Genomic DNA, 27,271 nt, shown 5'->3' on the forward strand with positions numbered 1-27,271 from the left:
CTAGATCGTCGGGATGTGGATCACTCCCCTGAGTAATCAAGATAGGGTATACCCTAGGTGGATTTTAAGGTGGATGTGACAATTATTGATTAATTTCATTTGATTTTTAATTTACTTTGAATTTGCAATCAAATTGGAAAATTGGGCAATTCTACTAGTTGCAACCTATTCACCCCCTTGTAGGTTGCACCAACAGATCTAATATTGAAGAGAGCGTGTGTGTGAGTCCCCTAATTACATTGTTTGGTTGTACTCAAGGTCCAAAATTTCACTCTATTTTGGGGTTTCATTGGCGAGAGAAACTAACAAAAACCCGAAATGTCGGTGAAATTTTGCCAACATTTGGAGGGTGCTTTGGTTAAATTTTACCAAGTGGACGAGACCAATTAGCGACATTCTATTCTTCGATGCAAGGAATTATGATGTAAGTAATGGAGGATCCAGATTCTCCACCCTAGTGGAAGCATATATGGAAAGTATAGATTGCAAGATTTATGGGGTAACATGCATAATTCAGACAATATTCATGTACATGGAATCATGCATGATTCTAATCAAATATGTATTGAAGGAAATCACCAAGATTCTAGCATGTGACCTTTAGAAGGAAACTATCATGTAGATTGGAGGAGGGTTAGAATGCAAAGAAGAGCTGATGTTGTGGATTCAAGATACAAATGGAAGGTGATATCCATATTAACCCCCAAGTCAATGCTAATGCTCCCTAAGAATATTCTCTTCCTACTGATAGACGTTGAAGGTCGAAGCAAACTAAGGAAAAAATGCAAGAAATAAGAGAGAAGCTATGGAAAACCTAAAAATTCAAATAGAACTTTACCTAAAAAAATTGGAGAAATTTTGTATATATTTGGCGAATTTTTGCCAAAATTATTGCAATTTATTGAATTATCAATGATATATTGATAAATAGCCGATTTCTCAGCGATATTTTGTCATATTTGTTTCGGCCCCTTATTTGATTTTGGACTCTAGCAATTTCGTTGAATTTTTTTTTTACCATGGCACTTAATGTGGTTTGGTTGCACTTAAGCAATATTGTACAAATAAAATGAATGTGTGCACAATTGGGATCAACAGACCATGATTTGAACATTCACTAAAAAAAGGCATACATTCACAAACAAAACTGATATAAACCAAATTAACTTTGATGGGCACAGATGACAGATCTATTGAAAGTGATTGCAAAATTGGGCACGATCTTTAGGAGTGGGGTCAGGTATTTCACATTAGTTTGTTAGTTAGTTAGTGCAGGTGTGCTCCTTGTTTTTAGGTGGGTTTGTTAGTCAATTGAGGGGATACGTGTATTCCTTACGTTTAGGAGAGTTCTTTTGAAAAGAGTCGTTCAAGTGTGGCCTATATTATTGTATGTTGCGTTCAGTATTTTCCATTGAAGAAACAAAGCAGAAAAAGAGTGCAACAACAATGTTTTTTGTTTCAATACGTTTTGCTCAGTTCTATTGATTTTTGGAGGTTGTTTATCATTTTCAGTGACTCATTTCTCTAACATTTGTGGTATCAGAGCCAGTTAGTATTTTTTTTTTTTATTTTTGATTTCATGGCTTCCAATGGAGTAATGGGGCAGCAGTCCATGATACCAGTCTTCAAGGGAGAAAACTATGATTTTTGGAGGATTAAAATGAGAACCCTCTTCAAATCATAGGAATTGTGGGAAATAGTTGAGAATGGGTATTTTGAAAATGAAGGAGATGAAGCCAAACTGAGGGAAAACAAGAAAAAAGATGCCAAAGCTTTGTTTTTCATTCAACAAGGTCTACATGAATCAATCTTCTCTAGAATTTCTGATGCTATGACAGCAAGGGATGCATGGAATACTTTACTGGAGGAGTATCAAGGCTCAACACAAGTAAAGATAGTAAGGTTGCAGTCACTTAGAAGGGATTTTGAAACGCTGCAGATGCAGAATGGTGAGTCAGTGCAGGATTATCTTTCAAGATCCAAAGTTATTGTGAATCACATGAAGTCATTTGGAGAGCAGATGCCAGATGCAATGGTGGTGGCAAAAATTTTGAGGAGCTTGACACAGAGATTTGATCATGTTGTAGCAGCAATAGAAGAGTCTAAAGATTTGACAAAGTTGTCTTTTGAAGCACTTATGGGGTCACTGTTGGCTCATGAGGACAGGATTAATAGATCTATGGAGAAAGGAGAGGAGAAGGCTTTTCAAGCTAGGACCACCATAGCTTCACAAAGCAACAGAAGTTCCTTTGCAAGAGGAAGAGGAAGATACAACAATCGAGGCAGAGGAAGGGGTTGGCAACCAAACAATAGAAGATGCTTCAATTGTGACAAAATCGGTCACTTTGCTAGGGACTGCAAGGAAAAGCAAAATCAGGTTGATTTTGCAGAAGAAAGTGAACTAGAAGAGGAGGAGGCCTATTTGTTTATGGCTGTTGAGGTCAATAACAAGGATGAGAACTAGTCTTTGGTTCATAGATAGTGGATGTTCTAGTCACATGTCCGGCAACAAAGACATGTTTTATGAAATAGATGAGTCTCATAAAACTCATATTAAACTGGGAAATGACAGGAAGATCAAAGTAGAAGGAAGAGGTACCATTGCATTCAAAACAAATGAAGGCAAACTCAAACACATTATCAATGTGTTATATGCACCTGAGCTTGCACATAATCTGCTGAGTGTGGGGCAACTTGTTTCTGGAGGATACTCAGTCTTATTTGAAGATAACATGTGCCAGATTAAGGAGAAGAAGACTGGAGTGCTTACCACTAAGGTGTTAATGACAGAGAACTACATGTTCTCTATGGAGATGAACAACATAGAAGAACATGCATTCATTACCAAGCAAGATCAAGCGTCAAGGGTTTGGCACTTGAGGTATGGTCACTTAAATCTTCAAGGCCTCAAATTGTTGAAGGATAAGGAAATGGTGGAAGGACTTCCACAGATTGACACCAACAGATCGATATGTGAAGGGTGTGTGTATGGAAAGCAAATTAGAAGATCATTTCCAAGAGGACATGCATGGAGAGCTCAAGCACCACTTGAACTTGTACATGCTGATGTATGTGGTCCCATGAAGACAGAAAGCCCAGGTGGAAGTAAGTATTTCCTACTATTTGTAGATGATTATAGTAGGATGAATTGGGTTTATTGTTTGAATCGAAAGTCTGAGGTCTTTGAACACTTCAAAAAATTTAAAACCATGACTGAAGTGGAGAGTGGTAAGAAGTTGAAAGTCCTACGTACAGACAGAGGGGGAGAATTTACCTCAACTGCTTTCAATAGCTTCTGTGAGTCTCAAGGAGTGAAAAGAGAACTCACTGCACCTTATACACTAGAGCAGAATGGTGTTGCAGAGAGGAAGAACAGGACAGTTGTAGAAATGGCAAAGAGTATGATGAAGGCTAAACAACTGCCAGATGTATTTTGGGCTGAGGCTGTCACAACCTCAATGTACTTACTCAACATATCACCAACAATTGCAGTTCAAAATCAAACTCCTTATCAGGCATGGTATGGCATTAAACCCTCAATTTCTCACTTAAAAATATTTGGATGCATTGCATACTCTTTTCTACATTCACAAAATAGACATAAGCTTGATGACAAGTCTATTAAATGCATATTTGTTGTTTATTTATCTCAATCAAAAGCCTATAGACTGTATAACCCTGTGAGTAAGAAGATAATCATTTAGTAGAGATGTGATCTTCAATGAAGAAGAAAAATGGAATTGGAAAGGAGAGAACAACGAAGTCTTAAATAATTTGGATGTGGGAGAAGAAAGAATAGCAGGAACAGAAAGTGGTTCAAGTTCAGAATCATCCCCTTCAACTCCTTCCACACCAGCAAGCTCAAGTGAAATATCGGAAGGACAACCATGTGAGTCTCAAGGCAGCAGTCCAGAAAGCACTCCACCAAGGAAGATGAGGTCCCTTGCAGATGTATATGCAAGGTGTACATTTGCTTTATTTGCTCTAGATCCCACCAAATTTGTAGAAGCGATTCAAAAGGAGGAGTGGAGGAAGGCTATGGCTGATGAAATTAAGGCAATTGAGAAGAACAAGACTTGGGAGTTAGTTGGGCTACTAGAAGGAAAGCATGTAATAGGGTTGAAATGGATTTATAAAACCAAGTTTCATGCAGATGGGAGTATACAGAGACACAAAGCAAGACTTGTAGCAAAAGGTTACAGTCAAGTAGTTGGCATTGATGTGGATGAAACATTCTCTCCAGTGGCAAGGTTTGAGACTATTAGAATTGTTCTCTCAGTTGCTGCTCAAATGAGATGGGAAGTCTTTCAGTTTGATGTAAAATCTGCTTTCTTGAATGGGGACTTAATGGAAGAAGTATTTGTTGAACAGCCAAAAGGATTTGGCGTTCCTAGAGAAGAAGGCAAAGTCTACAAGCTAAGGAAGGCCTTGTATGGGCTAAAGCAGGCCCCAAGAGCCTGGTATATGAAGATAGATGCATACTTTATACAATGTGGGTTTGTCAAAAGTGAAAATGAGCCTACATTGTATATAAAGTACACTGCAGCAAAGAAATGCATTGTGGTTTGTTTATATGTAGATGATATGATTTACATGGGATCTAATTATTCTCTTATATTAGATTTTAAGCAGAAAATGATGATGGAGTTTGAGATGTCAGATCTTGGGAAGCTTAGTTACTTTTTGGAATTGGAAGTAAGGCAAACAAAAGATGGAATATTTCTTTCACAAAAGAAATATGCAGAGGAATTACTCAAAAGAACTGGAATGACCAAGTGTAGGGTGGCTGCCACTCCAATGAACATGAATGAAAAGCTGAAAGATAATGATGGAAATGGCTACGCAGATGGCAAACAGTTCAGAAGTCTTGTAGGTGCACTGATGTATCTCACTCACAGTAGGCCTGATCTTGCTCATTCAGTGGGAATGGTGTCAAGATACATGCATAGGCCTAGCAAACAACATTTTGGAGCAGTCAAAAGAATTCTAAGATATTTAGCTGGGTCAACAGATTATGGCATTTGGTATGCACAGAAGGAAGATCTTAGAATGATGGGTTTCTCGAGACGGTGATCAGGCGGTGGTCGTTGGATGATAGGAAGAGTACATCGAGGCAATTGTTTTGAGCTTGGATCGGGGGTGGTGACTTGGAGCTCTAAGAAATAGAAGTGTGTTGCATTGTCTTCTTGCGAGGCGAGAATATGTGGCACTCGGCTTCAGCAAGCATGCCGGGCAATGTGGATCAAGAAGTTGTTGAATGATTTGGGAAAATCACAAAAGGAAGCAAGCGTAATTTCTTTGTGACAAGCATGTCAGCAATGGCTCTAGCAAAAAATCCTGTTCAGCATAGTAGGAGTAAGCATATTGAGATTAAACATCATTATGTTCGTGAATTGGTTAGCACATGAGAGATTCAGTTGGAGTATTGTAGCACTGCTGAGCAGCTAGCAGACATATTCACCAAGTCCTTGTCAGCAATGAGGCACTATCATCTTAGGAGTAGGCTTGGCGTATCCAATTATGAATCAAGGGGGAGTATTGAAAGTGATTGCAAAATTGGGCACGATCTTTAGGAGTGGGGTTAGGTATTTCACATTAGTTTGTTAGTTAGTTACAGTAGATATGCTTATTAATCTATTAGTTACAGCAGGTGTGCTCCTTGTTTTTAGGTGGGTTTGTTAGTCAATTGAGGGATACGTGTATTCCTTACGTTTAGGAGAGTTTTTGGAAAAGAGTCGTTCAAGTGTGGCCTATATTATTGTATGTTGTGTTCAGTATTTTCCATTGAAGAAACAAAGCAGAAAAAGAGTGCAACAACAACGTTTTTTGTTTCAATACGTTTTGCTCAGTTCTATTGATTTTTGGAGGTTGTTTATCATTTTCAGTGACTCATTTCTCTAACAAGATCAACATAGGTGCATGCCTACATTATTATTATTTTTATTTTTTCTGTTAAAAGGTCATCTTTATTAAGCAAAATAGCGAAAAGATAAATTACATCATGAGTATATATACTCAGGTATAAGATTAAGGGGTCACCTCCATACCTACTTAACAGAAGCACAAACCCTTTCAAGCCTTCCTTAGAACCGATATCTAAGAGACTAAGACAGCCAAACACATCCCATTCTAAATTCTTTTAATGAAAAAATAAATAAATTATGAAATAAAGAAAATAATAAGATATAACATGCGCTTTTCAGACGATTAATATTTTTACACGCCTTTTCACAATTCAATTAAAGATATACTGAAATCCACGAACAAAAATTTCTGCTATTTCTAAATATATGATTCTAATCTCGAAGTTCATATAGTTCCTGTGTCTAAGTTATACTAGTATATTTGATGGATGATTTACAAAAGATATCACTAGTTAGAAGGATCAATCTCTATTTCTTGGGCCAATTCTCTGGACAATCTATCTGCACGATCATCCTGTCCACCTGCAAAGGAATACACTCGAAATGCTAGCTGAAATGCTCTCCACAGTGTCTTTACACAAGCCTTCAAACGAGCATCAGTCTTTGATCCATTTCCTCCAGTGCTGAATGCTTTTGCCTCTCTTCTCTCCTGGAGGAAACACCGAAGTTCCATATATTATGAATGGGTTGTGAAAATAATGGGTATCATAGAGACGTATTCTTAATGATTTGGAATACCTTTATTGCTAACTCCATGCAACCTGATGAAACATCTACAATCAGTTCCTTTATTCTCTGCAGGATGTCGAAGTCGAAATGGATGTTGCAACTTTTGAATTTCTTTGATTCATCATCTTTTTTCCTTTCCAGTTCATCCACTTCTACCTTGATCTATATGAATATTTGTTGGATGAATAACAAAAGATCTAGTAAATATTCTTACTTTAAGATGGAAACTAAATGGAAATATATAGAGAAAAGTTTTACCTTGTTAAAGTAGCACTCAACCCTGTCAAGAAGCTGGTTAAGAGGACAAACTATTTCCCAGCTCTCTAATGTTGTGACTATTACTTGCAACCTTGAATACAATGTTGCTGACATCCTCAATGTTTCAAGCTTCCTTGTTGGAAAATCTTCAAACCTTGCCAGCACCTGAATCCCCAGAAAATAAATCAGTGGAGAGAACTAGAACAATGATTACTGATGATCATGCTTGTTCCCTGTTCCCTTACCTGGCTCTCATCGGTCAGGTCTTCGAGGTGGTGTTCCACGTATTTGTGGAACTTGAGAAGCTCAGCCATATCCTTTGTTTCGAAGGAATTGATGGATTTTTTCAATTCTAATATTGTTGCTGCATGCTTCTTAACATCTTCTTCAATTTGTTGGAAGTATGCTGATCTGAAACATCAAATGAAAAGAGAATGAGGGACGAGAAGAGAAGAGGAGTGAGATAGAAGGTTTTCGGTATGAAAGTAGACCTCTTTGTCATCTCTGCCAGTGCATCAGCCATGCTCTTTTTCCCCCCTGCAGAGCCTCCTCCAATCTGAGCCTTCTTCCCATGAGATGATCTCCCATCCGTATTAGATCCTTCTACTTTTCCTTTTAGTGTTCGGTAAAGGCTACCCATGAAGCTTGATCTCTTCAACTTCTGGTTTGCTTTCTTAAGACCTAGTGCTTTTGTTCCACCTACTGGAGGCGGGGGAGGAGCTGCTCCGTTCTTTAGCGACAATGGAGGGGGTGGCGGTGGTACCATTCCTTTTGATGGATTGGTGGGAGGGGGTGGTGGTGGTACCATTCCTTTTGATGGATTGGTGGGAGGAGGTGGAGGTGGAGTGGGGGCTGATGTTTTAGCTGCATTTGGTGGCAATGTGGGCACTGGTGGTGGTGGTGGTGGTTGTGGGACTGATAAATTTTGTCGTATTACCGGTTCTTGTGGTGGTGGCGGCGGTGGTGGTGGGACTGACAAATTATGTTTTGTTGTCCGTGCTTGTGGTGGTGGTGGTGGTAGTAGGGGTGCATTTTGAGCCGATGTCACTGGTTGTGATTGTGGTGGTAAGGACACATTTTGTGGCAATGTTTGTTGTGGTGGCGGTGGTGGCTGTGGTGGTGCATTTCTAGCCAATGTCAGTGATACTACCACATTTTGTGGCAACACTGGTGATTCTGGTGGAGGTTTCACTAGTACATCTTTTGGAAATGTAAGTGGTGGAGGCGGCGGTGGCAGTGGTGCATTTTGAGCCAATGTCAACGGTAGTGGTTGTTGTAAGGCTACATATTGTGGCAATGATGCCGGTTCTGGTGCTGGTTGCATTGCTATATCTTTCAGCAATGTTGGTGGTTGCGGTGGCGGTGGTGGTGGTGGTGGTGCATTTTGGGCCACTATCAATCCTTGTGATTGTGCCGGTGCAGCTAAATTTTGGGGAAATGCTGGTGAGAGTAGTGGTTTTTGCATTACATCTTTCAGCAATGTTGATGGTCGTGCTGATGCTGCTGGTGGCAGTACATTTTTCTTGGACTCGGTTGCAGGTGGTTGTGGTGGAGTTGGAGGTTGTGATACATTTGGTAGCAAAGGTGACTGTACTGAGGACTCACTTGCTGGGTCTGATGGCTTGATCATGGAATTGCTGTTCACTTCTTCGCTCTTATCTTCCTCAGATTTCTCAGATGTCTTGCTCTTCTTATTCATATCTGTTGAACCATGAGATGGTGAAACATGGGGGAACAAGTGGAAGGAAAGTCTCTTTAAATCAATGGGTTTCAATTTCCCCACAGAAGTCCTCAGAGACCGGGTTGGGGAATAAGGAACATCTGCAAATTCCCCATTTTTTGCACAACTGTAGCTCAACTCTGGAAGTACAGAATTGGGGGTGATCGGAGATTCACAAATTGAGGCATCAATGTTTGAGAAGGATCTAGTTAAGACTTCTCCGAATCTGCGGGAAGTTCCTGGACTCTTATCACTGTTCTTTTCTTGATCATCTTGATCCATCACATCAAATAGTTCCATTGTCATCTTTATCATGTAACCAAGCTTCTCCAGAACTCTTTCACCTTCAATAACAAATGGCCAGCTTCAGTAAGATCAGTTGTTATTTGGATTATACTTCTGCCAAGGATGTTAAGTCGTATGGAAAGAAAGAAAACATACCAAACTCCTCAGAATAAATGTTCTCAATTTCACCACCTTCCTTGCACTTGAATTTGGCCAACCACTGGTGATTCTTAAGCCATGAATTTCCAATAGATTGCAAAGCGTTGTAGAAGTGTACCAATGCCTATATGAGGACACAATTATTGTCTTCAAATGGAAACATCAAATAGAATAACAATCACAGATTCTAAATGAATAAAAGCCAAACCTGATGCACAGACATTCCATTCCTTTCTGGGACTGGAAGACTGGGTACAACTTCAGGATAAAACCTATGGAGTTCCTCAACAGTAATAATCAACAACTGCAAACATATACAAAAAAAAGGAAAACTTGTGTATCATGCAAGATGATGAAGAAATTTAAGTCAGAAAATAAAATTTAAGGAAGAGTACCTCTTTGATTGGTTGTGAGCCATTGCAAGGGGGAAGGTCCATGATGTCCCTAAACTTGGTAACCTTCCTCCTGAGCTCAACCAAGAACATCAAGTTTCCTGCCCATCCATATGAATAGTCCATCTTTGAAACTGGCACTTCGGGATGAACCTTTGGTCCATCTACGCTTTTGGTTTCCTGCAACAACAAATTTTCATGATGATTCTTAAACATCAATCAAAGATGAAAGTTTTCCAAAATCTTTCAATATAAAGAACCAGTGATACAAATCAGATAGTTTCCTTAGATAAGATTCAAGAATGAAAAGCATCTATGTGTTCTTCTCGGAATTGTATTCACTTCCACTAAACACCAAATGGAGTAAAACCCAGTAAGATTGAGAAAGACTTCCTCTCTTGCATGGTTATCTATATTAATCCAAAGATTGTATATAGTGAAACCTCAAAAATTCATAAGAAGCTTTAAAAAAAAAGGTTACAGGGAAGGAACCATACCCAGTATCCTTCAATTTGTTCTCTGGAGCAAACTCTGGACGCCATTGATGACACTTGAAGCTAATGTCCAGGTCGGCTGAGATGATCAAATCAGCTCTACTTCTGTTGGATCATAGCTGGTGAAAACAAGAAGAGTTGCAGCCGAGAATAGGCTATTTGTAGAGAACAAGAGAGAATGGTCTATAAAGAAAATATCAAACCTGTTTTCTATATTCAAATAACTTACAAGATGGAAAATTTAAAAGGAAAAAAACAAATGAATGAAAGCCAGAATGTTTCTGACTTTGTCATAGCAGGTGTGGTATAACATGGTTGAAGAAGATGGGAGGCATGACTCTTGTGTACTCCACGATTTAAGGCCGGCAATTCTTTTTTTTTTTTTTTTTTTTTCCCCACCGACGGTGGGGGGGGGAAAAAAAAAAAAAAAAAAAAAAACTCTAAACTGGTTTTTATTTCGTGGTGCTTCTACATACGAATAGCTTTTAGAGTTTGATTACCTAACCCTAGGGGAGGATCATAGCTTTACACTACATAATTTCAAAACCAGCTTTACCTCAGAGGTGGGAACCCTACCCTAAAGCCCTAAGTGTAGATCTAAATGACGGAGCCTCTACTCATATAGAGAGAAGATTCTCCAACCTATATGGTTGGTTTCTTGTTACGTGGCGAATCTCAAAGCAAGACACAGCAAGAGAATATCAAAACAATTGCTTAATCTTCCGTGAAAATTGGGAATTTAACATTACTTGTTCACATGATTCTCATGCATACCCTACCATTGACCCTCGACTAGCATGCCAAGGAGTCATAATGCAACTATTCACTTTGGAAAGGAATATTATATGAAAACATTTGCATTACACAAAGACCGAAGAGGGGCAATTTGACTACCTCATCCCGTTTTGATATTCTACTTGTTAGGATAAAGGTCTGTACCTCCCCCTTTTTCACTGCACTTTTGACAGGGTTCTACAGGGATCCCACCTTTAATTCATTTTGTCAGAATTCAAACTCAAACGTAAACCCCATTCTAATATGTAGTGAAAAAGTATGAGAGCACAAACCTTTATCTTAATGAGTAGAGGATTTCCAACTCCATCATCTCCCATAAAAATCTAAAATTTTATTTATATGGTTCTTCCATATGCTCCCCCATGATACATACCAAGGATTGAAATGTAATCGATGTAATTATTAACTTCAGACAAGATTAGTGACTTTATCAAACATATCGTCATAAGTTTTCTAATCCTTGAGTTAACTTCAAACTTCAACTATAAAAGAAAACAATTGATTCTAACCGTGTGTTGACATTCTAAGAAAGTTGACAAAGTCTAGTTAATAGGGATTTTCTAAAACAACACCACAAGCTGTTAACTAATTAGATTTTTCTTGCAACAAAATATTAGATTTTCTTTTTTTAAAAATATTTATTAGATTTGGGTCTTGATGATGTTCATGCTAGTTAGTTAAATTTGACAGCCAGATTCGCAAAATTTGCCAGTTGGCAAGTCTATGATACAAATGCCTCTTCACATATTTCATTGGATCAAAACTGACCAAAAAATAATAATTAAATATGATGCGAAGGATCTCTACAAAATTATTGAAATTAGAAGTGTAAATTATTTTCGGTACATAAAATCAATCTAATAAAAGCATTATATTTGCCTGGAGGATCTCTTTCAATTCTTGACAGAATTCAGAAAGAACATCAAAAAATTCACCACAGTTAAGGTCACCTTCACCATCCAATTAATATATAGCTTTATTGGGTTTTTGGCACTCATGATTAAACCATATGCAATCATTTAGACCAACAAGAACTTGGACTTCTTCAAATAGCTTCACAGATCTTTTGCTGCACTCAGCAAACTAAATATAACATTTTAATTGGTTTTGAAAGCCTCTTACCAAGTTGGAAGCAACATATGGACTTTTCATACCATGAGTTTTAAATATATAGAAATAGGTATAACGGTTCATACCAAAAGAAAAAGAAAAGAAAAAGAAAAGAAAAAAAAAAAAAAAAAAAAGAAAGAAAGGCATAACAGTCTTTTGCTGGAGGGGTATAGAGGTCTATTGATAAATGAAGCAGGGTAATAGGCTGACCAGTTTGGCAAGGTGCCCATTTTTTCTCATGGTACTTTCATATTTATAATTAATAAAACGAGTGTCTATCATATGTCATAGAAATATATGCACACAATCACCCAATAGTCGTGCGTCGCACTAAGCAATAAGATGTTATGTACATTATATATATATATATATATATATATATATATATATATATATATATATATATATATATATATATATCTATATAGATGTATATGTACATTATATATATATATAAAATTTAGAGCATTGATATATAAGCATACCACTTTATATATGCATGCACCTTACTATTTTTTTTTGGATTCAAAACATGCACCCTAGTTGCTTTGGCTTTCTATATTTTGTGCTTTGCAAAGGGTGTAAGAATTCATTCTCATAATAATAGTAAAAAGATGGTGAGTTCAATGGTTAAGCAAGAGAACAGTTGAGTATTTAATAAAATCACATTAATATATAATATCAATTTTCTAAAATACTTTGTAAATTATTTTCTAATTTATCAAAAATGCGGTTTTTTGTCCAATCATATATAAATAATAAATGCAATCAGTCTCTCTCATTAATATTCTCCCAAAGAATATTGAATATTTGTTCAACAACTCTTTCATTCACCCCCTAATAATTAAAAATAAAAAATCTGTTGCCAAAATTAATAATTTATTAAATCATAGTATTAAAGACCTCATAAATCAGAGCATTAAATACAGACTATTGACAAAATTAAGTCTTCATCCACAGGTAATAATAACAACAGAAAAGGAGCCTTTTCGCAACTAATATCACAAGCCATTAGAATAGCATGGAAAACAAAAACTATATAGCCATCGAGCTTAAAATTACCATATATATTTTACAAAGACAACTAAGCCACACGAATGAAAAAACACTCAATGATCCAAATATAAGAGTAAAAGACATTTTTTTTGGAAGCTGATGTTCATCTGGGCCATGACCTCTCCAATGACCTCTTCATTGAGAAGCTCTACTAAGAAGCATTGATCTCTACCATTCTACCAACCCTGCATTGGCAAATTAAAAGACTTTTAATGTACATACATTCATCATAGGTATCTAGACAGAATCCATCAATGGTGGATATCGTGGATTCTATCTGGATGCCTTCTAACCAATCGTGCACACTTTCATATGTAGAAATTCACCTGAGAATCACATATCAGCAAATTGAGGTCCACAAGTAAAAATTGTGGAGTTCTGTGGCAATAGTTGCTATTATTTCCATCCTATTTACCTTCAAAATAAAAAAAAAAATAAAATAAAAACCCAAGAACCCCTCCTCAATTACTAAAACTGAGAAAGTCAAAGAATATTTCTGGAAATTTAGACAAAATCCTAGTTGCCACTCCTCAAACATAGGCTGCTAGGGCTTCCTCTTAGAGGCATGCAGTTCGTAAAACCCTAGTTGCCACCACCTTTGAAGCACATGAAGATGACAAGGATTCTACCTAATTCACAGCACTCAAAGTGTTTGAACCTAGTCATGATTCTTGTAAACCCTAGCCAACATATTATCTAGTATTTGATGTAATCTCAAACTCTTATCTAGTACCTCATGTAAACCTAAACTCTACAAGGCATGTAATACTCTGAAGAACAAGATCACAACTACCAAAGTCCAAGACGACTGGAGAATAAGGACTTCTTGCTGGCTCGATTCTCTATAAATAACATGTAACATATCATTTCAAACTAGTAGAATTATCTCAAACTCTCCCCCATTGACGTAGGCTGCATTAATCAACTGAACCTTGTAAACTTAGTGTCCTCTCTCTCTCTCTCTCTCTCTCTCTCTCTCTCTCTCTCTCTCTCTCTCTCTCTCTCTCCCGTCTTCTTCTCAACTCAACGCAACCTACACTAATCCTAATTCAAAATTCTAATATAGCATTAGAGAACTAGGTTGTCTCCCAACCCTAAATTAATTTCCTATGTGAATAAATTTATTTCCTTCAAGCTTACGGAAACCAATTACTTGCTATGGAGCTCTCAACTTGATACCCCATTGAAGACTTATGAGCTTTATGAATTTGTAGAGGGCTCTTCTGTATGCCCACCTACCACCATATCAGTCCCTTCCTCTTCTTCCAGTGCTCCCATCACACTCTGTCAACTAAATCCTAAGTGGATTCATAAAGATCAGTTTCTTATGTGTTGGCTCATTTCATATCTCGTTGAATTAGTTCATGCTTATATCATTGGAAGTACAATTGCCAAAGATGTATGTCAACATCTTGAAGATGCAAAGTGGAACCATATGAAGGATATCCAAACCTAGGGCAACATGATGACATAGAATGACCTCTTGCATTGGGCTAGGAAGTTTCTTGACATGCATCATATCTCATGATAATGGTCATGGTGAGAGAGTGTGGCCCTATTCCCTAGCCATGGTCGATGATTGGACAATTATCCCCATATCTCAGTCATGACGCCCAATTCAGTTGGAGCCATTGGGGTCTATGTGCGACTTCCTAGTGGAGGCTGGTGCTATGTCTTAATGTGTGTCTACCTATATAGACTAGCATGGTTAGATACATAGGAGCATACTCACATTTTACATTACATCTACATATTTCATTGCATTTCTCGAGTTACCTGACCTTACGTCCCTCCTTCCTTGGCTTTCGCCCTCTTGTTCATAGACTCTTTCATCTGGATGTCTCCTTGGTAAGTCTTGGGTCTGCTTGACCCTGGCCAAACGATTGAATACACTTCCCCAAGTTTGATTTCCTTGGGGAGGTGGTTCTTCAATATGAACTCCTTGAGTTCTTTCTCAACACGCTCTTTCAATTGCCTGGGCGTCCTTCGAGTTTGCCCTTCTCGAACCTCATTCACTGGACGTTGTGTAGCTCAAGTACCCCGAGTGGATTCACTTATTCTTCTTTCTTGAGTATTTCGAGAGGGTCCTGGTGGCACCCCGACTTGATGAACTAAGCCTCGAACAACTCCTTGGAGTTCCAACATTTTTTGTTGCACTTCCCTTTGCATATTTTGTAGATTGGCTACTATTGCTGGAATTGGTGGTTGGTTCGAACCTCCTTCTCCAAATGGAGTTGGTATGGTTCTTGAAGGAACCTCTGGGATTCCCTCTTAACCTTGCACTTGAATTGGATTTTGTTGATTGGGAGAAAGGGGAACTTGCTCTTGAACACCTTCATCGCGCCTGTTCTCCATCTCCCTTTCTCTTCCTCAAGTAGTAACTTGATTGGAATTCAAAACAACATGGTTGGTGGTGCATCTCACCATGACTTTTCGTGACGTTTCCCACAGACGGCGCCAATTTGTTGCGTCTAGACCTTCTTCGCGTCAGTCGGGTAGTTGGACGACCTCTTGAAGGCTTCTCCAACTGAATACGAGTAGGTGTGATGCCTGCAGCACTCACAAAGGAAATTAGAGTGGCCCGACCTTGTGTTGGTTGGGGGACCACCTCCGACGCCCAAGTTAGTCTAGGTAACAATAGAAGGCCTTGAGAGGGTTCTCGAAGCGTAGAGAATGATAGGAAGTTGAATCTTGTACCTTGCCCATATTAGGATGGAGGTTATATAATGGTTACCTAGAGGCGGTCCCTCTGTTGATTTTGCCTATTTAGTTGAAGAGTGGGCGAGTTGCCTTAGGAAACACGTTCCTTTCCTTAGTGGGTTTAAGGGAGCCGGTACTCCATTATCCACTTCCCCACATTTCGGAGTGGGTATGATGGGTAGTTATTGTTAGGTTTATCCTAGGCAATATATGGGCTTGGATTAATTACTGGGGTTAATAATTGATGGGGGTCTCAACACATCAGGTCAATGCACTGCCATTAGGTTTGAGATGGGCCAAACCGGTCCATTGTGGAAGTGGACTGGGGTTTTGGGATTGCAATTATAAATAGCTATGATGGGGTCCCTCCAGTCTCTCAAGTTCTTTTGTTCTCTTCTCTCTCCACAAGAAAGGGGTACGGTAGAAAGACGAGGAGATTGGAGAAGGCTTCGTCACTTTGCAGATTTGGCATTCAAGGTTTGCATCAATCTTCTTCAATATACGTCTGGTGTACGGTATGTCCAATACTTTCTAAATTTAATATTGTATTCTAGTTCTTGCATGGTTTTATTATTGATTAGGGTTTTGAGGAAAACCCTAGAAGGTTAATAATTGGCATTAGAGCCTTTCCTGCAAAACTAGAAACTAGAATCGATTATTTGTTTTAATCATAATTTTTCATAGATCATATTATATGGTTTAAAGAGATTTTTTTTAGAAAGGAGATATCCGATTATGTTATTTAATTTTGGATTGAATCTAATGGGAGGATCCAGGGTTTAATTGAAAGTTAGATCATTTGTTAATTCAATTTTATTTTTGGGATCTAAAAATAAAAGAATCATAATGATATAGTTTTTGTTGAGAGAGGGCAAGAGAAGTGAGAGAAAAAAAAAAGCATTTTTTGAAGCTGTGTGGGCGCACTGCGCGCGGGCAGAAAGGTTTCTTCACAAAAAAAAAAAAAAAAAAAAAAAAAGAAAAGAAGAAAAGGAAGAAAGGAAAGAAAAGAAAAGAAAAGAAATATTTAATTTTGTATTAACCCCTTGCTGATTGTGTTTTATATTAATATATTGTGCATATTTTGCTTCTCGACTACAAATTATGGATGGAGATAATAAGAGGAGGAATGTAATCCACCAAAGTGGCATCTCCCCCATCTTCTTATTGTCTGCCACAATAGTCAAAGTTTGGTGACATTTGCCCAAAGGTGATGTTATCTAAGTAATATTGATATTTGCACTCAATTGGGAATGTATAATAATTTAAGAAATTTCATTAACCCAAAGGTAATGAGATTTTCGAGGATTATTGTTGCATTCAAATTTTTTTAAATGTGGGTTAATACATTATGATGTTTTGGGAAGAATAATTTAGAAGTTCTTTATCACCCAAAGGTGAAAGGAATTTTTGAAAGTTATTGTTGTCTCGCGGTATTTGCAAGTTATATGTGAGACCTTGTATATTCTAACTCAAATGTTGAAATATTACTTGGTCGGCTCATGTTGGCTAAGGTTTACGCTTTTAGCATGTTTGGTATAGTGTGATTTTCATAAGTTTCTTATCACCCAAAGGTGAAGGAATTTTAGAAAATCATTACTATCTCGCAGTATTTGTAAGATTACATGTGAGGCCTTCTATATTTTAACCCAAAGGTTGAAATATTACTTGGTCGGCTCATGTTGGCTAAAATTTTTGTTTTTAGCACGTTTGGTATGGTATGATTCTCATACATGTATATTTGAGAGTGACGTGTGATTCTCATAATATGATCATGATATAATTGTTTGAATGTCTGCTCTCACTTATGTTGATTTTTTGAACTTTTGTTCTCCTCTTAAGATGTCTACTCAAGCTAATGCTTTGGCTTACATCCCTGTTATTTATGGGAAAAACTATAAAAGATGGGTAGATGAAATAAATGCTACATTTGGATTGCTTGATTTTGATGTGGCTCTTAAAGAGCCAAAGCCCGCTGATCTTTCCGCTGCAAGTACACATGAGGAGAAGCTAAAGCATAAAGAATGGGTGACAACCAACAAGAAAAGTTTAATTATAATGAAAAAGTCCATGCGTGATAGTGTAGAGATGAAAGACACTGCCGTAGAATATCATGCAGAGATAAAAACAGTGTTTGAGTTATCACAAAAAGGGGAGAAAGGAGAATTGATGTCCAAGCTGACTTCATCTACATTTTATGGTGTGGGAAGTGTTAGAGAATATCTTCTGGAGATGTCTTCTATTGCAAATAAATTAAAATATCTTGGGACAACGATTGATGATGAATTTCCAGTTCATCTTGCTATCAAATCTCTTCCAGAGTTATATGCTACCCTTAGAACTTCACTCAATGCACAGACAAAGGAAAAGACCATGAAAGACCTTATTTCCATATGTGCTCAAGAAGAAAGCGACAAGAAAATGACAAGAATCGAGACTATGAATCTGATTGAACACAACAAGACATTTTCTAGTGGGTCTCATAAGAACAAACAATTTTCTTCCAAGAAAAACAAGTATCATCCATATAACAAGAAAAAGAAGAACCATGATGATATTACGTGTTACTGGTGTGATCAAAAGGGACATTTTAAGAGAGATTGTAATGCACGTAAATCTTTGCTTGAGAAGAAAGACTCTAAGGATGGGAAGAAAGAGTAATACAGGGGATGAAACCTTTTTCCCTTAGCAATTCTTAATTTTTGATGATTGAACTTTGCACTCACATCATTGTTATTTGGTAGTTTGATTGATCTTATGACCTATTCTTGATTAAATTTATGCTTGTTTAGTGGGAGAACTCAGTGGGAGTTAATGACTTGATATTGATGATATATATGATGAAGGAATTATTTTCTTATGGATGTTTTGATGCATGCATGAATTTATTTGTGCTTTGTTGTTGTGATGTTTTGGAAATGATAATTTTACCATTGTTCAAGTGTGGCTTTAGTCATAATTGACGGATTGACTATTGACAATGGCCTTGTGCCTAAATGTGTGTTGACCTTGAATGTGACGGTGTTCAAGGCAACCCATGAATATGACGATATTCAAGGGTATGACGAAGGATCAACAAGGAATAATGTCGTTTATGTGATCACAATTGTTGAATATTCCTTGTTCATCTCATTTCGATTTAGTTAGTAAGTAAACTTCTGTTGTGACTGATAAAAAGAAATATGTCGTATGATGAGACATATATTCTACTATTGTCCGACATTAGTGAACTTGTTAACTGGATCAAGGATTAATGGCAGATTTTTGTGATTGAGATTCCATGACCACATCAATTGTAATAGAGTAATTAATCTAGCTCAAGTGGGAGATTGTTAGGTTTATCCTAGGCAATATATGGGCTTGGATTAATTACTGGGGTTAATAATTGATGGGGGTGTCAACACATCGGGCCGATGCACTGCCATTAGGTTTGAGATGGGCCAAACCGGTCCATTGTGGAAGTGGACTAGGGTTTTGGGATTGCTATTATAAATAGCTATGATGGGGTCCCTCCAATCTCTCAAGTTCTTTTGTTCTCTTCTCTCTCCACAAGAAAGAGGTACGCGTGATTGGAGAAGGCTTCGTCACTCTGCAAATTTGGCATTCAAGGTTTGCATCAATCTTCTTCAATATACGTCTGGTGTAAGGTATGCCCAATACTTTCTAAATTTAATATCGTATTCTATTTCTTGCATGGTTTTATTATTGATTAGGGTTTTGAGGAAAACCCCAAAAAAGTCCCAGATTTCCCCCCCCCCCCCCCCCCCTCGCGTGGGTGTCCCCCCCCCCCCGCCCTTTGCTTTGGGCGGCCCCCCCCCCCCCCCCCCGCGCTGGTGGGGGGGGGGGGGGGGCCCCGGGGGGGGGGGGGGGCCCCCCCCCGGGGGGGGGGGGGGGGGTTCCCCCCACCCCCCCCCCCCCCCCCGGGGGGGGGGGGAGGATTCCTCTCAAGGGGTTATCCAACTCCCCGAGGGGGTGTAAAGGATTCCTCCCAAGGGGTTATCCAACTCCCCGAGGGGGGTGGTGGTTCTCTATGAGAGGTTGTTGAACTCCCCAAGTGGACGTATGTGGTTCTCCTTGAGGGGTTCTTCAATTCCCCGAGGGGTGTGTGTGTAGTTCTTCCCGGGGGGGGTCTCGGGTTGCATACCCTCCACAACAGGGATGCTAAGGTACCCCATGTGCATCACAAACTCATCCAACACTGTTTAGATTATTAATAGTCTTTGACCTCGTCCTTGGTATGTTCTTGGACTTTTGGAGGTTATTCTCATGCTCCGAGATAAGCTTAACCCACCAACCACGTAGGGTGGTGCATCAAGTTCGTGAAACAAATTGGTGTGTGGATATATTGGCGAGACTAGTTCTGGTTCCAAAGAAGCTGCGATTGCAAATCTTCATGGCTTCATTCATGAAGAGGCGCAGGGAAAACACTTCTTTGATGTAATTATTGATGTAAATTACTTGTATATAATATAATATAATGTTCTTGCCTCGTTCCAAAAACATTACCTGAATTACAAAGATAGCACCGACCTTAGAACAACCTTGGAACAGTATTTGGGTCATTATTTTTCATGCCACAGAAGAATAGTATCCTGTGACCCAAGAATGCAAATCTTGTTGACCATATGAATCAATCAAATAATAAATAATATAAATATGACTGGTCAAACAAATATGACAGGTCAAATGTTAGAGCAAAGGACTAAATATGGGCTTATTAAAAGAACTAAAGCCCATTAAGGCTCAACCTTTACCACACCCGACCTTCATCCACTGTTTAATTTTCCTAACCTTCAGTCACGTCTATAAATTTCTACAAAAAAAAAAAAAAAAAAAAAATCACATATAAGTGCATGTACTCCATTTTGTAGCAACTCTTTCCATTGACTATTGCTTTTGTGATTTAATTTTCATATCGACCGCTATCATTGGAGGGTTTCACAAATTACCTTTTATCACTTGGCCTAGTAATTAGATCTATGCCCTTCAAATTGTTTTCTTTCTCACTACTTAGATATTTCTTTGATTTAATATTCAAGTTTCAATTAATTGATTGTTTATTGAGGTTATCATTTCTTTGATTTTTCAATGAACTTTACCTTCTCTATTGATGAATAAAGGAGATGTGCAATACCAATAAAAACGACTTTGTTGGATCTAAGCACGGTCGTATTGTTAGTCCCATCACATGAAGTAGCCTCTTTAATGAAGCATTAAGTACACATTTATGTTGCAATGGATATGTTTTTGTTTTACTTGGCAGCATCAAACTTTTAGTTTTATTTATTAAACTCAAAAGCTTCTTAAAAAATTGTTTTCCTACTATTAAAGAATCATGTTCAACTAGTCAATTAGATATTAGGGCTGCAACAAGGCTGGGCAGGGCCGGACTTTTGCAATCCTAAGCCCAATCCTATATGTTCTAATATGAGCAAATTCCCGCCCTGACCCTAGTTCAGGGCCAAGGATTATTGTCCTTAGACCTAAGCCCTATAGGGCCAAACCAAGTCCATTCCCGCCTTGATTGGCCCTAATTGGGCCAGGTCGGGATGGGTTGGCCCTGTCCCTAGCCCTAACCCTGATTGGACCTGTCCCTCACCCTGATTGACCCTATCTTGGCCCTGGCCCTGATTGGCCTTGTCCCTAGCCTTAATTGGTCATATTCTTGGACCTAAAATATTAAATTTAAATTCATAAAAAAAAAAGTATCACAATTAAACTAAAAATAAAATTCATAGTGAAAGAATGCAAAGAAAAACTCTAATTTTGACAAGTAGGTTGCTTACCTTGATGGGTAAGTCTTATGTATTTATAAATAAACATAGCTGTTGTACAAGATCCGTTTACAATATTCAAATTTGAATTTAAAATAAAAAACTTGAATTCAAAAATCAAATTCAAACCATAATAGATCCGTTATGGTCTTTCATCCCCCCTCAAACTCTGCATTGGCAAGTGCAAGAGTTTATCTCTATGCTTGAAGAAAGCTTGGGATGTTAAGCCCTTAGTAAACACATCTCCAATTTGATCATCTGACCGAACAAAGTGCACTTTTATGGTGTTGTTCTGAACCAAGTTTTAGACAAAATGATAGTCCACTTCTATGTGTTTTATGCGAGCATGAAGCACTGGATTTGCAGCCATTTGTGTTGCAGACACATTATCACAGTAAATGTCCATTCCTCTTGGAAGTTGCACTTGCAAATCACGCAGAACATAAGAAAGCCATAGTAACTCAGATGTTGTGATGGCAAGGGATTTGTACTCAGCTTCCGTATTTGATCTAGATACTGTAGGTTGTTTCTTGGAAGACCATGATAATAAATTATCCCCAAGAAAAGTGCAAAACCCACTAGTTGATCGGCGTGTGTCTAGACATCCTGCCCAATCTGCATCAGTATAAGCAGCTATGAAAGAAAGTTGGGCTGGTTTCAAGAGAACACCAGCACCAATAGTATGCCTGACATAACGTAAAATACATTTTGCTGCTTGTAGATGATCTTCTGTGGGAGATTGCATGAACTGACACACTTGATTGACTGCATAGGAGATATCTGGTCTAGTGATCGTCAGATATTGTAACGTTCCTACTAATTGTCTGTCTGGTGTTGGATCAGGTAGAAGATAACCTGTTGTTGATGATAACTTTGTTCCAACTACAATTGGGGTTGTGCATGGCTTTGAAGTCTCCATTTCTATAGACTTTAATAAATCGATGGTGTATTTACTTTGAGTGAGTAAAAGACCATCTGAACTTCGATTAGCCTCAATCCCCAAGAAGTAATGCAAGTGTCCCAAATTTGTCATTGCAAATTCTTTGCTCAGGCTTTGAATAACCTCTTGAATTGTAGTGTCATTGGCTCCTATCAATATTATATCATCTACATATAACAACAATACTGTCATTGTACCTTGGGTGTTGCGTGTAAACATGGAAGAATCTGCCACGCTTTGCTTGAAACCTTCTCCTTGTAGGTATGTTTTGAATATGTGAAACCAAGCTCGTGGAGCTTACTTGAGACCATAAATTGTTTTTTGTAGATGACAAACATAGGTTGGTTTAGATGTGGAAACAAACCCCTGTGGTTGTTCCATGTAAACATCTTCTGCTAAGTTGCCATTCAAGAAGGCATTTTTCACATCAAGTTGATGTATTGGCCGTGACTTTGATAGTGCGATAATTAATACTGTTCGAATGGTGGCTGGCTTTACAACTGGACTTAATGTTTCATAAAAATCCACTCCTGCTTGCTGGTTGAACCCCTTGGCAACTAATTGTGCCTTGTATCTCTCAATGGAATCATCACTTTTTGTCTTGATCCTGTGCACCTCACTTACAACCTACAATATTCATACCCTTAGAGTAAGGCCCCAAGTTCCAAGTCTGATTGTCTATCAAGGCTTTGTATTCTTTTTGCATTGCATCAATCCACTTTGGGTCTTTTGAGGCTGATTTGTAGGTTTTAAGTTCAGTTGGGATGTTGGAGATGGTGGTAAGAAAGGTTTGAGGTATTGGGTGTCTAATAGTGAGTAAAGAGAGAGGGGTTTTTGGTTTGGCGGAATTGGTTTTACTCCTAGTAATCATAGGATGAGATGGTTGGGGCTGTGGTTGGTCTATTGTTGGTGGGGATTGATTAACATCTTGGGTTGGATTTGCCATTGATATGGCTGGTGATGATGTTGTAGGGGCTGTTTGTGATGGTTGGTTGTTTGAAATAGGTGAAGAAGAATGTGAAGTGAGTGGAGGTACATTTGGTGGGTTGTGTGGGATGAAAACAGGTAGAGAAATAAGTTCGACTGGTGGTTTGTTTGATGATTGGTGTGATGGGGGATTTGAAAAGGGAAATTCCTTCTCTTAAAAAATAACATGTCTAGATAAATATACATTACCAGTGTCCTTATCTAAGCATCTATAACCCTTGTGATAAAGACTGTAACCAAGAAAGACACAAGCCTTGGACTTTGGGGATAATTTGTCTTCTCTGTAGGGTGTCAAGTTGGGGTAACAAAGGCAGCCAAAAACTCTGAATAAACAATAATCTGGTTTTAAGCCAAACAATGCTTCATGAGGAGATTTTCCTTGCAATATCGGTGTAGGTAACCGGTTTATTAAATAGACAGCAGCAGTAAAGGCTTCTAAGCAATATTCTTTGGGCATGTGAGCTTGGAATAGAAGGGATAAACCCATCTCTGTAATGTGTCTGTGTTTTCTTTCTGAAACTCCATTTTGTTCTGGAGTATGAGGACATGAAATCTTGGATACAATGCCACGTTCATCAAGATAGTTTTTGAAAGCTCCGCTTGTTAACTCTAAGGCTCCATCACTTTGAAAAAATTTAATAGAAGTAGAAAGCAGGTTTTCAGCCATATTTTTAAATTGCTTGAAACAATAAATTGCATCAGATTTAAATCGCAGAGGATAAAACCAAGTAAATCGACTGAAATCATCAACAAAAATAATATATGAATTGAATCCACTAATTGACAAAGTTTTAGTGGGACCCACAAATCACAATGAATAGGCTGTAATGGCTGAGTAGTTCGACTAATTGAAATAGAAGATGGTAATTTGTGATGTTTGCCTACTTGGCAAGCGTCACAAATTTTATTGGATCCAAGTGTTTCAAAGGAATTAAATAAGACACTATTTCTCAAATGAGACTGCAGAAGAAGGATGACCAAGCCGGCGATGCCAAATATCAGAAGGAGCTTTATTTCCATAAAGAGCCAAAGGAGGCACAGCATTGGCCGAGAAAGAGTACAATTTGTCTTTGACTGGACCCTTCAGTAGAGTGATGCCTGACTCCAAATCCTTAACACAGAAACCCCATGGAAAAAATTCAACAGAACAATTATTGTCAGACGTATGTTGAGAAATGGAAATTAAATTATTTGACAATTGGGGAATTATTAGTATGTCATTAAGAGATACATGATTTGAATTTGTTTTCAAAATTGAGGAGCCTATATGAGTTATAGGGAGTTTCTTACCATCACCAACTGAAACCTGGTCTTCTCCTTTGTAAGTGGCAGATTGATGTAGCATGGCTAGATCAAATGACATATGGTTGATAGCACTTGAATCCGGTATCCACTGTGCATCATTCTTGTGGTGTAATGTGTTGGGTATTTTGGGTACCATGTAAGCCAGCATAAGGAATGGGAGGTGGTGGATTATGATTATTTCGGCTCTGGGCATAACGGAAATAGCATCTATTGGCCGAATGGCCTTGCTTAGCACATATTTGACATTTGAAGGAATTAATATTAAAGGTGATTTGGTTTGGTCGATTATAGGAATTTTGAGATCTTGGAGGGCCATTTGATGAATTTCGAAAGTCAGATCTAGGTGGGTTTCGGTTGTTGGGTGGATAAGATTTAATACTATTATTAGGCCGATTAAATTTAGGATGATTTGTAACAAGTAATGCAGTAGGGGAATGGGAATCAATTAAGATTGATTGGATGTTCCCATAGCCACGGCGTAACCATTGCTCATGAGTAAGTAGTTTGGCTCTTAAATCGATTGAGGTAACGGGTGGGGTAATATTTTTCACAGTGATGATGAAAGTGAGATAATCCGAACCAAGACCATTTAATGTATATGATATCAAGTCAGAATCATTTACCTTGTCATTGATTGCCGCTAAGGAATCAGCGATGGACTTAATTTTGTGAAGATAGTCCGTAATTGTGCTCGTTCCTTTATTGATCATCTGCAATTCATTGCGAAGATAAGTCCTTCAAGTAGTGGATTGTTGTTGGAAAAGTTGTGCAAGAGAATCCCATATATCTTTCGCTATTTGAAGGCCAAGAATCTGAGAAGAAAGAGAAGGTGTGAGGGTGGCATTGATGCATGCTCAAACAAAATGGTCATTTTTTCTCCAGGTTTGAAATGTTGGATTCGGCATTTGAGTTTCTCCAATAGTGACAGTTTGATTTGGCATTGATCCAGTACCATCAAGATGATGCATAAAATCACAGATAATAAAAATGGATTCTAATTGTTCTCTCCACATGAGATAATTTGCTCCATCAAGCTTGACAGAAACAAGGTTGGAGAGATTGTAATGGGAAATGGAGTGTTAGCAGTGGGCATTGAAAATATAGTGTTTTGGGGGAAGAAAAAAAAAACTCAAAACCTTAGCTCTAATACCATGAAAGAATGCAAAGAAAAACTCTATTTTTGATAAGTTGGTTGTTTACCTTGATGGGTAAGTCTTATGTATTTATAAATAAACATAGCTGTTGTACAAGATTCGTTAAAATTTTCAAATTTGAATTCAAAATTAAAAACTTGAATTCAAAATCTAAATCAAACCATAATAGATCCGTTATGGTCAAACTTCTACAAAATGATAAAATAGTTAATAAGTTGATAGTGTTGCTTTAGGGCCTGTTTGGTTACATGAGTCTGGAGATTTCAAATATCTAGAGATTTCAAATCTATAGATTTCAAATCTATGGAGTCATAATTTATAAAATTAAATGTTTGGTTGTGGAATGAAATTTGTGGATTCATCCTAAAAACTATTTGATTGACGTGATTTTTGTGAATATACAAATGTATAGCTTTTTTGAAATCTCTAGATTTCACCCCTTACCCATAAATCTACATATTCACGTTTTTAGTGTAAAAAGGTGAATCTCTAGATTTCATGAATCTAGAGAATTTTACAACCAAACGGGTATAATTCTCATATTCATGAATCTAAAGATTTGAAATCTTTGGATTCATGTAACCAAATAGGCCCTTAAACATAGATAAATTCAAACTCCATAATTCTATATTAAGCTCTGAAAGTCTCCCATTGCTTTGGTGATATAAATTGAAAACCTCTCCCGTTGATATCCTTATTCAACAAAAAAAAAAAAAAATTCATATTCAAAACTTTGTTAACAAGTAAATCAACGATAATTTAGTATTGATATTTTTTTCGTAGTTTAAGAAAATGATATTTTAGTTACAAACACAACTATCTATCCTTAATAATTTTTTTATGAAATATCACATTTGAGGCAAAAGAAAGATGTCAATATTCATGATGAAAAGTTGGGGGGGGGGGTGTAGATTTGTTAGACATTAATTCTCTATATACTAATTTTTATTATTTATAATATATTATCTCGCCTTACTCTCAAAAAAAAAAAAAAATCAATGTTTTTTGGTAACTAAAAATGACTTAGTTCGAAAAATAAAAACTACTTTAAAAATAATATAAAAAATGAACTCATAGTCTAGTATGGTCAAAATGACTGAAGGTCAAAATCGAGATTAATAGTTTTGTCAAAATTAATATGAAAATTAGGATAAAAATCTAGTATATGATCAAGCTCAAATTAACATTAAGACTAGAGCCAAAATTAGGGTCAGGATTAGGGCCAAAATTAGATGGATGCTTACTACATTGGGAATGATGATATAATTTATTTTTATTAATTTTCTACAAAACATGATCATGCTTTAGGAATTTGACATGTGTCAAGTATTCACTCATGTAGATTAGAATTAATTCCTCTCCATATGGGTGGAGGGTCCAAATTCAAATCAGGGCCAGGATTAGGACCAAAATCATAGGCCTAAATTAGGACCAGGATTAGGGTTAAATCAGGGTCAGAATCAGGGCCAAAATCAATGCCAAAATTAGGACC

The 27,271-nt window shown here is 37.6% G+C and overlaps 1 protein-coding gene across 1 annotated transcript; it reads right to left on the bottom strand.

The window, feature by feature from the left end:
- Positions 1-6,138: 6,138 nt before the first annotated feature.
- Positions 6,139-10,104, bottom strand: LOC149011134 (uncharacterized). Its single transcript, XM_089163418.1, has 9 exons — positions 9,965-10,104; positions 9,471-9,647; positions 9,284-9,379; positions 9,073-9,199; positions 7,403-8,975; positions 7,157-7,322; positions 6,912-7,076; positions 6,663-6,815; positions 6,139-6,573 (listed from the first exon to the last, which is right to left on the bottom strand). Exons 1-9 carry the CDS (start codon positions 10,007-10,009, stop codon positions 6,373-6,375), a joined length of 2,703 nt encoding a protein of 900 aa, XP_089019544.1. The 5' UTR covers positions 10,010-10,104; the 3' UTR covers positions 6,139-6,372.
- Positions 10,105-27,271: the final 17,167 nt, after the last annotated feature.

The sequence above is a fragment of the Hakea prostrata genome, chromosome 7, assembly GCF_041222555.1.
Source record: "Hakea prostrata isolate BN-2017 chromosome 7, UWA_Hpros_2, whole genome shotgun sequence".
Lineage (NCBI taxonomy): Eukaryota > Viridiplantae > Streptophyta > Magnoliopsida > Proteales > Proteaceae > Hakea > Hakea prostrata.